This window comes from Podarcis pityusensis (assembly GCF_964106645.2).
Source record: "Podarcis pityusensis genome assembly, chromosome: 17".
In the NCBI taxonomy this organism is placed as follows: domain Eukaryota; kingdom Metazoa; phylum Chordata; class Lepidosauria; order Squamata; family Lacertidae; genus Podarcis; species Podarcis pityusensis.
Genome location: NC_138042.1, coordinates 32,602,848 through 32,618,581, shown reverse-complemented (window position 1 = coordinate 32,618,581; position 15,734 = coordinate 32,602,848). Strand labels below are relative to the sequence as shown.

At 45.6% G+C, this 15,734-nt stretch overlaps 1 protein-coding gene across 5 annotated transcripts in view; it reads left to right on the top strand.

Annotated features, from left to right (window-relative positions):
* The window catches only part of FAM131B (family with sequence similarity 131 member B), a 49,681-nt gene extending 34,308 nt beyond the window's left edge, over positions 1–15,373 (top strand). For 4 of the 5 annotated variants that reach the window (XM_080986914.1, XM_080986913.1, XM_080986915.1 and 1 more), the window contains exons 3-7: positions 1,947–1,982; positions 5,181–5,275; positions 6,399–6,604; positions 7,889–8,032; positions 9,493–15,373. In XM_080986914.1, coding sequence (XP_080843040.1) covers positions 1,947–1,982; positions 5,181–5,275; positions 6,399–6,604; positions 7,889–8,032; positions 9,493–10,139 — 1,128 coding nt within the window. In that variant the 3' untranslated portion in view covers positions 10,140–15,373. Of the gene's footprint in view, positions 1–1,074; positions 1,432–1,946; positions 1,983–5,180; positions 5,276–6,398; positions 6,605–7,888; positions 8,033–9,492 lie in introns of those variants that run through there. The other variant, XM_080986917.1, reaches the window with a different exon arrangement.
* The last annotated feature ends 361 nt before the right edge of the window (positions 15,374–15,734 follow it).

Here is a 15,734-nt window from a genome sequence, read left to right as displayed (position 1 = left end):
AAGAGGAGAAGCTTCCTTGGATGGCTGCAGCTATGCAAAAGGATGCTACAGAATGTATAGCATATTCTTGCCTTGCTGTTGCCAGACAGAGAAGAATCTCCTCTTTTTGCTCTAAATTTGCTGTCAGATATCTGCCGTTTGATTACCAGGCAGTGGTTTCTGTAGACGGTGTTATTTTTGTTGTTTGTCAGCCGCTTCACCATCTGTAATTTTATGCATGTGAGTTATCTATGTAATAAGCTTCAGTGAATGCAATCTGATGAGACCTTTGGTCTTTTCAAAAGATGAATACTATTTTTATTCAAACAAGCCACTTTAGCTTTATGAATCTCTCACCATTGCAAAAAGCAATGAGGTTGAGAGTTTCATTTCAGTACATCTATGCTAAGCTGTAGGGGATGACTCCAGAAATCCCTCTCTTTGTGCGATGATGGTTGGTGTCAGTGAGTTACCAGGATGCCACCTAACCCGCTGGCACTAGAGAGGCTCAAGAGGGGACTCATTCGGTGCCATCTTGCTGATCTTGTGAACTTTCCATCTCATTGTCCATTGTTGGAGAGCAACTGCTGGACCAGACAGACCCTAGATGTGATCCAGCATAGGTACTGTCTACTTTGACTGGCAGCACCTCCCAAAGTCTATGTTTAATATTCAAGGCTTATCTTTAGAATAACTAGCGAGACAAGCTCCCTCCCTCAGCTAAGGAGATCTGTGCATGTAAGCAGGCCTGTGAGCACACATCTACTGCCTGGATTTGGATAAATTGGATGTGCATTCAGAGTCGCACTGTGCATGAATTTGAATGGGGGGCACATTTCCGTGTGCTTTCAAATGTGCATCCTCATTCTCCTTTCCATGCAACTAGCTGTGCATTACCGTCATGTTTATTCATGACGAGCTGGATTGTGAATAGGGTGTGTGTCACAGTTTTTGCCTGCGAGTTTGTAATTTGAAGAAAACGGGACAGAGCATGAAAGAAACTGAAGAGGGGAATTGAAGGGCTGAGCTGAGATGGGGAGGGAAGAGAAACAGTTCAGTCAGGGCAGGGGTGGTTAGCTTGAGGCTCTCTAGGTGCCGCGGGACTACAACTCTCATCAGACAGAGCCAGCAAAACCAATCATTGGAGTTGATGGGAATTACATCCCAACAGCCCCTGCAAGGCCACCCCGAACTGGGGACAGAAGCATGTGAGAAAAGCTAAATTTTAATGTGTGTATAGCCAATGCAGAACATATATTTGCAGTGAAAGGGAATTCTGAAAGTAAGATGGCACAATAGAAAATGGAGGGCTAAAGGAAAGAACAAAAGGAAGACAGGGCTCATGAAGAGAAGTTGGAAGCAGCAGAACCAAAGGAGCTTGAATGAATGTAGAAAAACAGAAAAAAAATTGTGCAACATGCAGGGGAGCAGAAGAAAGCCTCTAGCCTCAAGGTACAGAGAGCTCCATATTGTTGTATAAATCTATATGCACTTAATCATCCGTTACTGTTGTGAATAAGCTTTTAATCTTGCACATTCATCCCCTTTGAATGTGCGTCTGCTGGTGTCAGAGATCTAGTGTTCAGCCATAAAAGACTGAAGGGGTTTGATCGCCATGGGATTCCTAATCCCAGAAGAGTTTTATATATATTTTCTGCATGTCTGTGGTTCTCTCTCCCTTTCTCCCAGCCCACTTCTGTTCTTCTCTTTGTCTCTTCATCTTTCTTATTCTTTATGTAGCACATGATGGCTGCACACGTACGGCTGTGGCCATCAGGAGCAAATTGGACAGGGATGCTCTTCCAAGCATGCACCCTTAAAGTGAAGGAGTAACACCCTTTTTCAATAAGCAATTAAGTAGTAGGTTGTTCATAGTAACCAGTAGGATCAGCTGGTAGAGGAAGTAATGTATGTTATATGCAGAGAGCTCACATGTGACGTTAACTTGGCCTCTTCTTTCTCCGTAGCAAACACGGACAGATTTCTCCTGGGATGGCATTAACGTGAGTACTGTCCCCATTCCCTAAGACAGAGGTTGGCCCTCTGGGAATTGCTCAACTACATCTCCCATCATCCTTGAGCATTGGCTGTGCTGACTAGGACTGATAGGAGCTTCAGTCGAACCACATCTGGAGGGCTCCAGCTTCCCCACTGTTGCCCTTAGAGATTTTCTTGCATAGACTCCATGTATCTGTGTGGGAGCCTATCTTGCTACTGGTGGGTTTTGGATTATATCTCAAGATGGGTGTATTGCTGCTTCCAGTCTGCCCCTAGTGATTACATGGGTGCCTGCTGAACATTTAGGAACCGCATCAAATAAAAATTGGCCCTCAGCGGGCATGTGAATGGCCCGCCACCTCTCCCTGCAGTCATTCCAGTGAGGACTGGCACCTCCTTGCCACCCACTCCTGCTTTGCATTAGTTACCCAGAGGCAGGGAAGCAGCAGCAGAGATCTGTACTTTTGAATTAGGTGGATGGATAAATGAATATTTATTTTGCTAAATGTTTTAATTATGCTTTCCTGCGTTTAAGGATTTCGGTTATGGGGGCATCTCTGCGGCACACAAGCACTATAATTTGAAACCACAATTTGCCTACTTTTCTCTGTTCAGTAATAGAAGTAGTGATTTGCCTCATACATTTTAGTTTAACTCTTCATATTTCACTCTTTCTAAACATAGGAGGCTCTCCCATTTATTTTGAAATTTTGTCACTCTCCTTTACTCAGTTTGGACGTCATGCCAGCTATGGTTTGCACTACTTATAGTTATATACTTATAGGAAAGCCATGGGCTTCTCCTTCAGAAAGGCAAACACAGAGTTAAAACTATAGTTGCGTAGTGGTTAGAGTACTGCCCTGGGACTAGGGAGACCAAGATCCACTCTGCCATGAAGCTCACTGGGTGACCTTGAGCCAGTCACTGTCTCTTGACCTAACCCCTGTAGGGTTCCTGTGAGGATAAAATGTGGTGTCACCTTGAGCTGATTTGAAGGAAAAGTGGGATACCAATGAAATAAATACATAAATAATCCTCACAAGAACCCTGCGCAGTAGATTTGACCAAGTGACTGGCCCAAACTCACACAGTGGCTAAATGTTGATCAGAATCCTTGTACACGGAACTTACATTCTTAGCTATCTTAGCTAATAGCTGCTGGTGAATCTACCCTCTGTGAATTTGTGCCTCTAACCCCTTTTAAAAACAACCCAAGCCAGATACAAATAGGATGTGGGCAGGAAATGCAAGTAAAGCTGAAATATACTCGGAGTCGAGAGTGGATTTCATGCTCTTTATTCAGCTTGTAGTGGCGAGGAGGAATGGAAGTTTCCCCAGAATGTCTGCCTTATATACATTATTTACACAATGGGCCTCACGTGATTGGCTAATTCCGGGATTCTCCTGTAGGCCAATCAGGTTGCGGATTCCCTTCCACCTGGAGCTGGATTGGGTGGCTCCTGTGGACCAATCTGACTGCTGCCTTTTGGATCCTATTCAACTCAGTACATAACAAAAGCTTTCCTTCATTTTTTTTAAATGAACAAATCCCTTCCATTTTTATACAAGAATAATAAATTCCTGCTGAAGTGAACTTTATTATGTTTGGCTTCTGTGAGGAGGAGGTAGCTTTATTCTGTTGGGCAGAGCCTGGAGTTGCAGATTGCCACATACACCTGTACACTTGCTCTCCTAAGTTCAATAGTTGCAAACAGCTTTGCTGGATAGCATGGCAAGCATCCTCAAGAATGGCCAATTCAGACACCTATCAGGCAAGGGCATGGGTACAATGGTGTGAGTGAAGCATGCTGGCATGGCCTGAGACTCACCTGCCCGGTATGGCTCACCCTTGTGATTCATGTTTTACTCCCTCTTTTTCACAAAGAGATTTGTGCTTCTCTGAAGAGGCGCTAACCTTTCAACAATTACTTTGTACATCCCCTCCCCCCAGATCCAGAGGGGTAGCTGGATTAGTCACTTCCACAAAAGCTTCTGCCATAGAATACATTTGTCAGATCTTTTAAATTGCCGCAAGACTCTGGGCTGTTTTTTAACACAATGTTCTTCACCCCAGCCATTATCCTAGTCTTCTTCATTAGCAAAGCCTCTTTATTTAGGGAGGGAGGTGGAAATAGAGAGAGATTTTCTTTTGTACAGATCGACTGATTCACCATCAACATAGTGCTTAAGGTTCTGGAATGGTTTTGTTCAAGGGCAGGAAAGGAAAAGGTTCAATTTTTTTTTTACCTTAGCGTCACATTCCCATGGAGACATCTCCAGGTGATAGAAATCCTTATATAGAAGGCTTTGACTACTCAGCAGAACTATACCATAAATGCAGCCCCACAACTTCAAGAATAAGAAGCATGAAAGCGACCATATAGATAAACACAAAGCATCCCCTTTCAGGTTATCTCCTTTCCCTTTGTAACATTCAGTTCCATTTGCCCCATGGCCCATGCCATTTGCACTGAGTGTTGCCCCTCCAGTGATAGCCAATGTTTTGGGGGCAGAGGCAAGGAAATGAAGAGCACAGTGACGTCAGAATCTTAAGTAAGTTATGCCACATGTTGCTGAACTTAACACAGGGCTACAGTTTTCAGCAGCAGTCCTCTGTTTATTGTAATTTTAAAGCCCTGCTCTAAACATGGGGCAAACTGAAATAAAAAATATGTGTGGCACCAGGGACACTGGCCTGGACACCTGCTTAGTTACATTTTTTAAAAGACCTTTCTGACCTCCTTACCTCAGTAATATCTTCATCCAGTCAGTATTAAACTTCTCCCATTCTTCTCCTTTCGCTCCAGTGCTGTGTATACAGAACAATCTTACTTTAGGGTTGTTGTTGTTGCTGCTGCTTGTTGTTATCTTCATCTTTTCATAAATACTTCACTTGAACAAATTTCTGGCCAAAAAAGCACACCCGACTAGTCATGAGATACATCTTAGCACACCAGGGCTGGCCCAAGACAGGAATATCCAAAATGGCATACACAATCCAATAATTCCCTCCCATGGGCAGTTCCTGACCAAGCCCCATGCAGGTTTTCAGTCTAGTTACTAATTTCCCCATCTTTATTTGTCCCTTCTCCTTTGGTTTCTTCTGCTTCCCAGTTCCTTGTGTTCTTAGAAGTCCAGACTGGAATGTCTCCTTCCCTCCCCCTCTTACCTTTTCATTCCTTTTACATGATCTCTCTTTGCAGCTCTCCATGGAAGACACAACCTCCATCCTCCCCAAGCTGAAGCGAAACTCCAATGCATATGGGATTGGAGCTCTGGCAAAGTCTTCCTTCTCTGGTGAGGATCTCAAACCTGTGGCTCTCAAGCCATCTATCTCACTTTTCACCACTCTTGGCTTTATCTTGTGCATTTATATGTATATGTATATCCCTTACTTTACACTGAACGACACATACCCTTTTTAAACCTGAAGTGACTTCATTACCCACTCAGATTCCAGGCTTGTGTGTCAATATACTCACCAGTTCCATTAAGACTTGCACTACTACTTCCCATGACAAATTTCCATTGTGGAACAAGTATGTCAGAATGTGTAAATAGTAGAACATCTGTCCCCACCTCAGAAAGACATTGTGACAACTCAAACGCCTTTAGTAGCATATGGCTTAATTGCATTTCATATGCATGCATTAGCAAAAGAAATTGGATACAGGCCACCAAGGACCCATGGAGATTTGTGAAATGATGTGTTTGCACAAAATTTATCTCCAAAAATATCCAATTGCTTATATGTTGTCAACTAATGGAGAGTGCTTAAAACAGGGGGAGGGGGCTGCTTTATATTTGCTTATGTCTGCTTAATGTTATATAAAATCAGTAAACTTTTTTTTAAAAAAGAAGGAAATTGACTAAAATTGTTTTGATGTGAATGATCTTTAGACTATGGGGAAGTTGAGGTTTTGTTTATTTGCTCATCAGTGGGTCTGAGTATTGCTTTGTTCACTATTTGAGTATTTTAATGGATTTTATATGAAATACTAATGTATTACGGTATATAACTCCCCCCTCTTTCCCCCCCCCCATGGTAATATGTGTGGTATACCTTTTTTCTCTTTTTTTGCTGTAAGTTGCTTGGAGATCCTTGGGTAACAAGCAACTAATAATGAAAATGAAATAAATATCAGTGATTACACTGTAGCCCCAATAACCAACCTTTGCTATGATAAAAGACTACAGTGTCCATACTTTGTCAGATTAAAACATGGCAACTAAGTTCATTACGGGGCCCCACATCTTATGACTTTTATGTGTTTCCTTACTTAGACCAGTATATAGATAGAGTTTTGGAAGCAGGTATGAAGGAGGAATGGGAGAACTGGGTGAAAATGAGCCCATTCTAGGTTGACGATCAATGTCTCTGGAGCGGTATAATAGCCCCTTTTTGTTTTCCTAATGTCTGGCGCCTTAGGGATATCCCGCAGCATGAAGGATCACGTCACCAAGCCCACGGCCATGGGGTCGGGTCGCGTCGCACACATGATTGAGTGGCAAGGTTGGGGCAACGGCAACACCCAGCAGCAGCAGCACACCCACGAAACGGTGCGCAAGGATGCCGACGCTTACTCTGACCTGAGCGATGGGGAGAAGGAGGCCCGATTCCTTGCAGGTAGGCTGCTACTGTTTGGCTGTCCATCAGTGGATGTGGTGGAACAGGAGGGTTTGGGAGTGGGAACAGTTCAACTGGACTGGATTGGTTGAGCCACCTGGATCCATTTTCTCTGAATGCATCTTCTCTCTGGATTGCATAAACCTTAACCCACTTGATGTCGTGGGTGCAGGGGAAACTTAGAAGGAATGACCTTTTGATCCCTTCCAGCTTTCTGGGAGCAAAGTGGAAATAGCCCAAGAGGCATTTCAAAGGAGAACACACATGCTGAGGAAATTGTTGTTGTTGTTAAAATTAATATACTGCCCTTCATCAACAGATCTCAGGGAGGTTTACAGAATAAAATGAAAACAAGTAAATAATTAAACCAAAACAGCAAAGTAGTAACTCTTCTCACAGACACTTTAAAAAGGCTATAGGATATTAATCAGCCACAGACCTGGCTGAAGAGGAACATTTTCACCTGGCATCTGAAAAATATAATGAAGGTGTCAGGAAAGACTCAGCGCACTTATTGGGCCGGATTCAACTCACCATCCTCACCAGCGAAAGCTTGCATGAGGACCGCCACTAACTCAAAAGGGCTCCCCCACCTCCTGTGCCCACGGTATTGACTTAGGGGGTTAGGAGAGCCCCCTAGGGGGGAAGGAGAGGGGAGATTGTTTCACCAAGCAAGCCAAAATGCTTGTGCTGGTGGAGCGATCGCCTTAGTGCTATGCTGAATTCCTCTAGTTATCTGGCTGTGAGATACACTGGGCATGTCCCAGTCCAATTCCATATTGCTGGCCTGCCACTGGTGGCGGGGGGGGGGGGCGGGGTAAGGGGAATTCTCCGTGTAATGACATCAAGACATGGGGTAAGTATACTATGCACTACAGAGCAGGGAGGAGGAAGCTCAGCACAGGGCTGCCGTTTGCCACTCTCTTCCCTGCATTCCCTATTAAGGTTCAGTTGCAACAGGATGCTTACAAGGGTTACATTTTGTCCACGGCCCTTTGCAGACATGCTTATGAGAATTAGTGGGACCAGGGTAATGGCAGCTATTCTGGATTGGGGTTCTGAACCCTTCAGAAAACCAAATCCTGATACTTGAGTTGGGAGCCTGGGCAATTGCACGGAAGATCAGGCTACTCCATATTGCTAAGTTAGGATCCCAGCCAGAGTTTCTCAGGAACTGGCATGGGCAATGGGACCCAAGAGGCAGGATCTGCAGCTATTGGCTGGGGGAGAAGAATGGGGCAATTCCATGTACCACTATCCTTCTCTCTTCTCTGCTCAACACAGGGGTGATGGAGCAGTTTGCTATCTCAGAAGCCACCCTCATGGCCTGGTCTTCCATGGATGGCGAGGATGTGAGCGTCAATTCTAACCAGGAGAACCAAGCTGGCAACTACAACGAGAACTACCAGGAGATGATGGAGAACCAGGGTGAGCATTGGCTTTTCCTCCTGGATTTGGTTGAAGTGAGCACAGGTCCACAGGGAATTATTCAGCAAAGCCAATTGGCGTAGGCAGCTTGACTTTCCTGTGTTGGCTAAGGCTATATTGCATTTTTTGGGGTGGAGAGGGAGAAGCCTTCATTACCCAAACCTGCCCACTGTTGACACTTTCCTTTCTCAGTTCCTCTTAGGACATCCATCTGCCCCATTCTAGCCATTGCTAGTATAGTATCATAGCTGAGAAGGGTGAACTGTGCTCTTAACATCAGCAGTGAACATAATAGGTGGTCTTAAGGAAGCTGCTCTCCTCCGTCAGGCGCACAACCCTCCCTGCCCCCATCTGCAATTCGGGGTGGGTGGGGGTTAATGATAAGGACCTACATTATATGGATATTGTGAGAATTGTTGAAATATGCATGCACACGAAAGCTCATACCAATAACTAACTTAGTTGGTCTCTAAGGTGCTACTGGAAGGAATTTTTAAATTTTGTTTTAGCAATAAGCATTCTGAGTTAATTCTGATAAAATAACAGAAGCCTTCTCCACAATAACTCAAGGCAAGCCTTTCATTGAAGCTGCCCCTGTTCTGTGGAACTACATCCCCTCTGGAGATACAATAGACCAGTCGTTCCTAATTGGTGGTCTACGAACCCCACGGGGTCTGCACTGCCTTTCATATCACTAAAACTATGGTAGAGATACCAAAATTTTCAAAAGTACAGGGCCCATGGCTAGGCTTTTGAAAAACTGGGAGTCTGCAGTACTTAGCAAATTGGGAGCCACTGTGGTGCCTCTCTATACTTCCCAGAAGGCACTTTTGTTTCCACAAGTTTTTCCACCAGAATGAACAGGCCTCTCTGCCTTATGTGTTTATTCTGTACTGTTTTAAAACTTGCATTTAATTTGCTTATTTTGCACCATTTCGAAAGCTGCTTTTAGTTGTTTTTTACGTAAAGCACCTTGAGATTCAAGTGGATGGTGATTTGTATATTAATAACGTATCTAAATACTAAAGCACTAAATAAATGCTAGATGTTTGTTTATTTCTATATTTCTATTTGTAAACCTCTTTCCCCCAACCCTTTCTGGGATCTGTGGGTCTCAATCCTCTCACTAAGGGGAATTTTGGCCTAAACTTGTGGAAGGGGACTGTCTGAAGCAATGACCCTTGGGCATTTGGGGAGGCTCCTCACCCATTTTAAAACCCTTTAAAGAGGCATGGTAGCCTCCCCGGAAAAAAAGAGCTCTCTATAAGAGTTAGAAGGTTAATTTAAAAAATGGTGGAAGGGTAGAGCTAACACATTTGTTCCCATTGCTCACACCCACACCCTGGGTGTTTTATTAACCCTATTTGTAACGTCCGGAGATGGCTGGACTCTAATTTCCTTTCTTCCATTTTTTAATTTTGTTTCTCTCTCCCCCTCCCCCACTCTTCCCTTCCCTGCAGAGCACCTGGCCCAGGCACAGTATGACAGCTGGCCTCACTCCTACGTCTCGCAAGGCATGTACTGCCTGGGTTCATCCGACGCCTGGGAGACCAGCGACCAGTCACTCATTGCGTCCCCAGCGACTGGCTCCTATCAGGGCCAGAACTTTGAAGAGTCCCAGCCCAGCTTGCAGGAAAGCGTTCTGATCCAGAACAACCTTATCCAGCAGCATCAGTTGTTGCAGCTACAGCAGCAGCAACAACAGCAACTACAACAACAGCAGCAGCAGCAGCAGCAGCAGCAACAACAACAACAACAGCCACAACAGCAGCAGCAGCAGCAGCAGCAACAACAACTGCTTTCTAATACCAGCCTTGTGGATGTATGGCCTGCTCAGACAGTTCCTAGTGGCGGCGGCAGCAGCACAGATTCCAGCACCTTTGTGGGAATCCACACAGAGGAGGAGGAAGGAAACCCCTTGCTGGAGAAGGCTCCCTTACTGAACAAGAAGCCCTCGCCCGAGGAGGACGATGCTGTCTGCCGGGACCTGGAGTCCCTGTCCCCCCGCGAGGAGCCGGAGCCTGCTGCCCTCAGCCGCAAGGTCTCCGACGTTACCTCGTCCGGGGTGCAGTCTTTTGACGAAGAGGAAGGTGAAGCCAACAACTGATGCTGCCATGGAGGAACCCTTTGCTCTTATGCATGGGAAACACACGGGTGGGGTGGGGGAAAGTGATAGGGAAACCCCCTCTCCAGCTCCTGAAGTCCCCAAGCGCACGAGCACACTTGTTTGTTTGTTTTTAGTTTCACGGCAAGGTAAGCCGAGGACCAAAAGTGCTGGGCAATGCTAAGTCTCCCCCAACGACCCACCCCTTCCTCCTGCACATGTTGGGCTGAGCCTTCAAGACCTACTGCCTTGGACACCCAAACACAGAGAGCTCAGGGAATGCAAGACGGTGGCCTCCACTGGCTGTGTGGTGGATACAGGTTGTGCTTTTAGCAGAGATGTGGGTTTTTTTGAGGGGAGGCACACATTCGTACTTAATTCAGCGACACAGAAGATGCTGCTACAATGTGCTTTGGCTCTTGGGACTGGAGGGTCATTGAGGATACAGGCAAGAGTTTCAAACGGTGGCATCATGGAGAAGGAACAGCGAGGGCGTGCGGCTTTGTAGACAAAAATGTACCGCAGCAAAATTTGCAGCCCCAGGGCCCGTCCTAAAGTGAGGTGCTGCTTGGAGAGGCACTCTGGACTTGGGTCCGAGAAGAGAGTGATGTGTGGAGAGAGTGACTCTGTGGATGTGCAGGCCATGCACCAGAATGAGGCTCTGTGGGTACCAACTATCCTTTGATGTGGACAGAGCTGCTCTATGAGTCCAGCCCAAACCTCATTCTCCAGCCCGTGTGCGTTGTTGGCCTCTGCAGAAACCTTCCTTATTAACCCCCGTTACCTCTGCCTACCTACCTGGGAGCTGGAGAGAGGGGTTTCTCCCCCTATTTAATATTGGATACTGCATGCAGGGTAGGGGAAGGGGGAGGGTGGGTCATCTGCCAGTTTTCTATTTTACGCAGCCATGGAGTCCTCTCCTTCCAGCAGTCTGCAGGTGCAGAAACCAAGGGAAGCAAGCATGCGCGGCTTCAGCACCACCCTTTCCCAGTTTCTGTTAGAACTTTTGTCGCTGTTCCCCTCTCCCTAATCTTTTTGTATTTCCAAGTAACAGTTTTTGAAGCAGAAGCTAACAGAGAGGGAATAGCCTGGGTGCCACTTGGCGTGAGGTCATATTCCTTTCCTAGCACCACCAGATCTTCTGTAGTGCCAAAATACTGATGAAGCAGAGACTGGGAAAAGGGCAATTTTCCTCTTTCCGTTGAAATCTCTCTGTCTCCTTTTTATGTTGACAATGTAAATATTTCTCAGGCTTCATCTTGATTAGGAACAAAGAAAGGGTGAGTTGAGGGTTTTGCAGGGCATTTTTTTTTTTTTGACCGGGAGTGATTTTGTGAATGAGAAGTCATGGCTTATGGGACATACTTTTTAGTCTAAAGTCAATCCTCAATTGCTGCTTTGCTGCAAAAGACAAGAGGGGTAGTGTTTTATCAGCATAAAAACCACATTTTTATCCTCCTGCAAGTCTCCAGAAAATTATTTTTAAAAAATGGAAGAAAAGGATGAACAGTTACATTTTGCTGGGCAAAACCACACGTTTGTTATTGAAGCGGTGGAAGCTTATTTCTGATGAGGAAAGTCTTGCCAAAGGTGACTGTAGGTTTATCTGATGAAGGGAATCCTTCAGGAAACAGCCCTGTCTCTGCTCCTCTAGAGCCTGACCTGGTCTGAGGCTTGCCGCTAATTACTTTCGGCAGACTACCGGTTGCAAGACCGAGGAGTGAACCAAGACGGAGGAGTGCTTCGCTTACCCATCTGGGGCGCTTTGTGCAGATAAAGAAGATGAGTGTTCAGCCCAGAACACTCTGGTTTGCATCCAGAAGTTGTGAACAGAAGGTGAACAGGACACTGTTGTTCATGCACTTTTGATGGAGAGACTAGTGGGAGGTTTTTCACTTCATGGATCTCAAAAGCTAAGAGGGCCCAGTCTTCCCTCTCCACTGCACTTTCCTTGAAAAAGCCTTCACGACCACGGACACGTGCTCAGGCAGAAGCAAGCGCAGCAGATGCCTGAATGAGAAGCCTCTTGGCAACCCTTCCCCACCTTCTCTCCTTTCCCTTCCTCTTCCTGGCTCCTCCAGTGGAGAGGCGACTCGGATTCTGAGCTCTGGGGAATCCACCTCTCTCTTTTAAAAATATGTTTACATGCTACAGTGCCAACCTCTGAGGGCTAAGAGGATTGGATACAGCACTGCTCTGAATATGAGGGTGAACCCTCGTGTTCCTGCATTTATCTTAATTGCTGCGTTCTGGCTGGCTGTCAGTTTTTTGGGGGGGGAGGGGGGATTCTGCTGGTGATGATGTAGAAGCAAGAAAGTGCAGAGCGCAACTTCTCTGCAAGTGAAGAATGGATGGAATTCCAGTTGCCCCAACATTTTAGAGCCTTCAGGTTCTCCAGAAAGCTTTGAGATGTCCTCAGTATTGGGGTTGGGGCAGGGGGCAGTGAGTCAGGCAGCCTGCTACTTCTTTCCTCCAAACCATTCTTGCTCCACGTGCCTATCCAGGACCAGGACTCAACCTGGATGTTTACGGTAATTCTGTTTCAATGTAAATGTATCCTGCTGTCATCTTGGCACTCACCGGACTCGAGACAAGTGGTTCATCTTGTCCAAACCCGTTCTTTTATTGTCTGTCTTTTTTAAAAACAAAAAATGCAAGCAACATGTGTGCATTTGGTAATATTATGTGACACTAATGTTTTGGGAGACGTATATTTCTTTTTTCCTCTGTCTGAGATGTGGTGCATAAAGAGAGCAGCTTTCCCCACCCTTGGGTCTCCCAGATGTTGTTGGGCTACAACATCTGTTGTCCTTTAACCAGCATGGCCAGTGGTTAGAGATAACGTGGGTTGTAGCCCGAGTGCGCTAACTCTAGGGGGCGGAGGTGTCGCTCAGCCCCTTGAATATTGAGGGAGGAGGCTGAATCACTGAGCTGAGCGTGGCACAGCATCAAAAGCAGGCTCCTCCAGAGTTTGAGAGCGGAGGAGCTGTGGCCATTGAAGCTGTGCGGCGCTAGGCAAGGCATGACCTCACAAGCATGCGACACGCGAGTGATGTCACAAATGCGACGCGTCACTGGGGCCCCCCAATCTTCAGCCACAAGCGGCGCCTCTGTTGTAGTCTAACAACATATGGGGACAAAAGGTTTGGGAAGGCTGCTATGGAGGGGCACATGGCTTGGCATCTAGCAAAGAAACAACAGGAGATAGAGAAGGAGGCTAATTTTGTGTTTTGGGGGAACCATACTGAACATTTCTGTAGAGTGGAATAGAGAATCACAACTCTGCTGTAGCATTCTACAGCCTGCCACTAGAAAGTCCTACTCAAAAACAGAGACTCCATTCTCTATTAAACTGTACAATTCCTGGAGAAGTTTTCTAAATAAACATTATTTCAGGACCATTCAACTCAATTTTAACTTATTTTTTAAATAAGGGGGTCTTGCCTTGCCATTCTGAAATTCTTCTGACATTTAAGGCAGTGTGCGTATGTTTCTAACTCTGTCCTCAACCACTACCGAAACCTTGCCTGGCTAGCAAGAATTCTCTCCCCCCCCCCCCCCATTTTATACTTGGCCTTAGATTAGAAGAATTCTTAAACTTCAGCCCTCTGTTGGTGTTGCCTTCCAAGCTCTCAAGAGGTAAGGGGCTTGGTTTGTTGAGCCAAATTCAGAGAGAATAGTCAGCAAAAGCACTTGTGGCCCCCTAAAGATTAAGCCACGTGTCTCGTGGCATCAGCTGAAATGGATGAGGGCAGCTCAAAAGCAATTCCTGACGGATCGGATCCTCATTAGCAGCAGATGTCCTGAAGGAGCTGTTAAGATAAACCGGGACTCCATGTGGCGAGGTTAGATCGGTGTCCTCAAACGTAAGTAAGCTGCAGTAAAGTGGTAGGTAGAAAAATTGCTCTCAGCACTATCAGAAAAGCGGCAGATAGGAGAGCGTAATGAACCCCCCTCCGCCACTCCACCACCTCCCCTCAGGATGTTTTCTCCATTACCTCAATTTATTTCTGAACATGAAGCATTGCTGAGAGAAAAGCAGCTGGGGCAGGGGCGGAGTTTTGCAAGGAGAAAGTGGCAGCACTTGTCTTCCTGTGTTTTCACAGCCTGAAGTTCAGTTCTTGTAGAAAGCTCAACAAGGGAGAAAAACTGAAGCTTTGCATGTTTGGAAAGCAACCATCTAGGTTGAAGGGTGCCGTGTTTCTTGACTCTCACTATAAATTAATATCTGCATGTGCAGTAATGGGTCCCCCCCCCCCTGTATTTTGCTATGGTACCTGAGTAATGTACATACAGCGCATCTGAACTGCGCATGCATTTATTTATTTTTAGTTGCTTGGTCTCTCCAAAGACACGTGAGCAGTGAAGAGGATCTGGTCTCCAAGGCCAGCTTGGAAACCACACAGTTCAAATATATGGCCCATGGCAAATGTATTTTGTACTCCCATATGGCTTATGTAAATTGATCAGCAATGAGCTTTAAGCAGTGGATGTTAAACACGATGAGTGAATGGTCTTTGGTTTGTAGAGTAACATCAGTAGAATTAACCATTGTGTGCTCATGCACAAGATGTTGTTACAAGGTGCCTGTAGGCTTATGCACAAAATTACTGATTTATATCCCTTTTCCACATAGAGGGACTATCTTTGAAATAATTAGAAATAGCCAGTTGTTAATGAGGTGAAATCTGGCTCTGCATTTTCATGGCACGGCTGTTTGGGTTCAGCCCAATAGAAGCCTTTTAAAAAAATTCTGCCACTTAGTCCCTTCGTAGGAATGCAAAAGTACCATTCAGCAGAGCCTGGAAGACAAAGACTAGCATATCTGTATGACTACATAATCCACTCTGCTGCAATATCATAATGCTCACTTGGCTACATCGGCTATATAGTTTTATTTCAATTTTTTACTTCAGTTTTAGAAAATTTGCTTGAATGGGTAGTGAAAGCACTGCCAGAGCATTGTGGAAGGGTAGCTTTGTAAAATGTCTGTTGTTGAGAGCCCTGGTGCCTTCAGAGTTTGGGGCCCCAGGTTAGAGACCTATGGTTCTTCCTCCCCGCACCCCCAGCCATGAACCTTATCTCACCATCCGCATTGCTGGAAGAGCAGTGAAGCAGACTAGGAGTGGAGCATGGGTTTCAGATCTCACTAAGCCTCTTGCGGGCTCTTAAAGCAGCCACAGATAATCAGGCACCTATCTAGCCTTGCTGGGTGCTGGCACTGGGCATAGTAAACTTAAGAAGTTTAGGAATAAATTCCTTTTTAAAAAAGAACCAATTTCTGTCCTTGAAGCCTGAGGGTCAAATTAAAGGTGATGTTTCTTTAGGTCCCTTGAATTTGATGAGGCTGCTGCTGGGAGAGGTGCTTAGCCTTTCAAATTGACCCAGCTCTGAGGGGGGAAATATGTCGAGTCTTATCCCTTGTGAGGGGAGAAGCAGATGGGTGGAGTGTTTTGTTTTTAGAAAACTAGCAGCCTGCAGAGAAAGGGTTAAGTCAACTCCCTCCACCCTATAGCTCAAATAAAAATTTGGAGCACTCTGCAGCTGCACTAAAGGAAATAAACAAGACGAAGGTATTTTATTATGCCTCCTTCATCA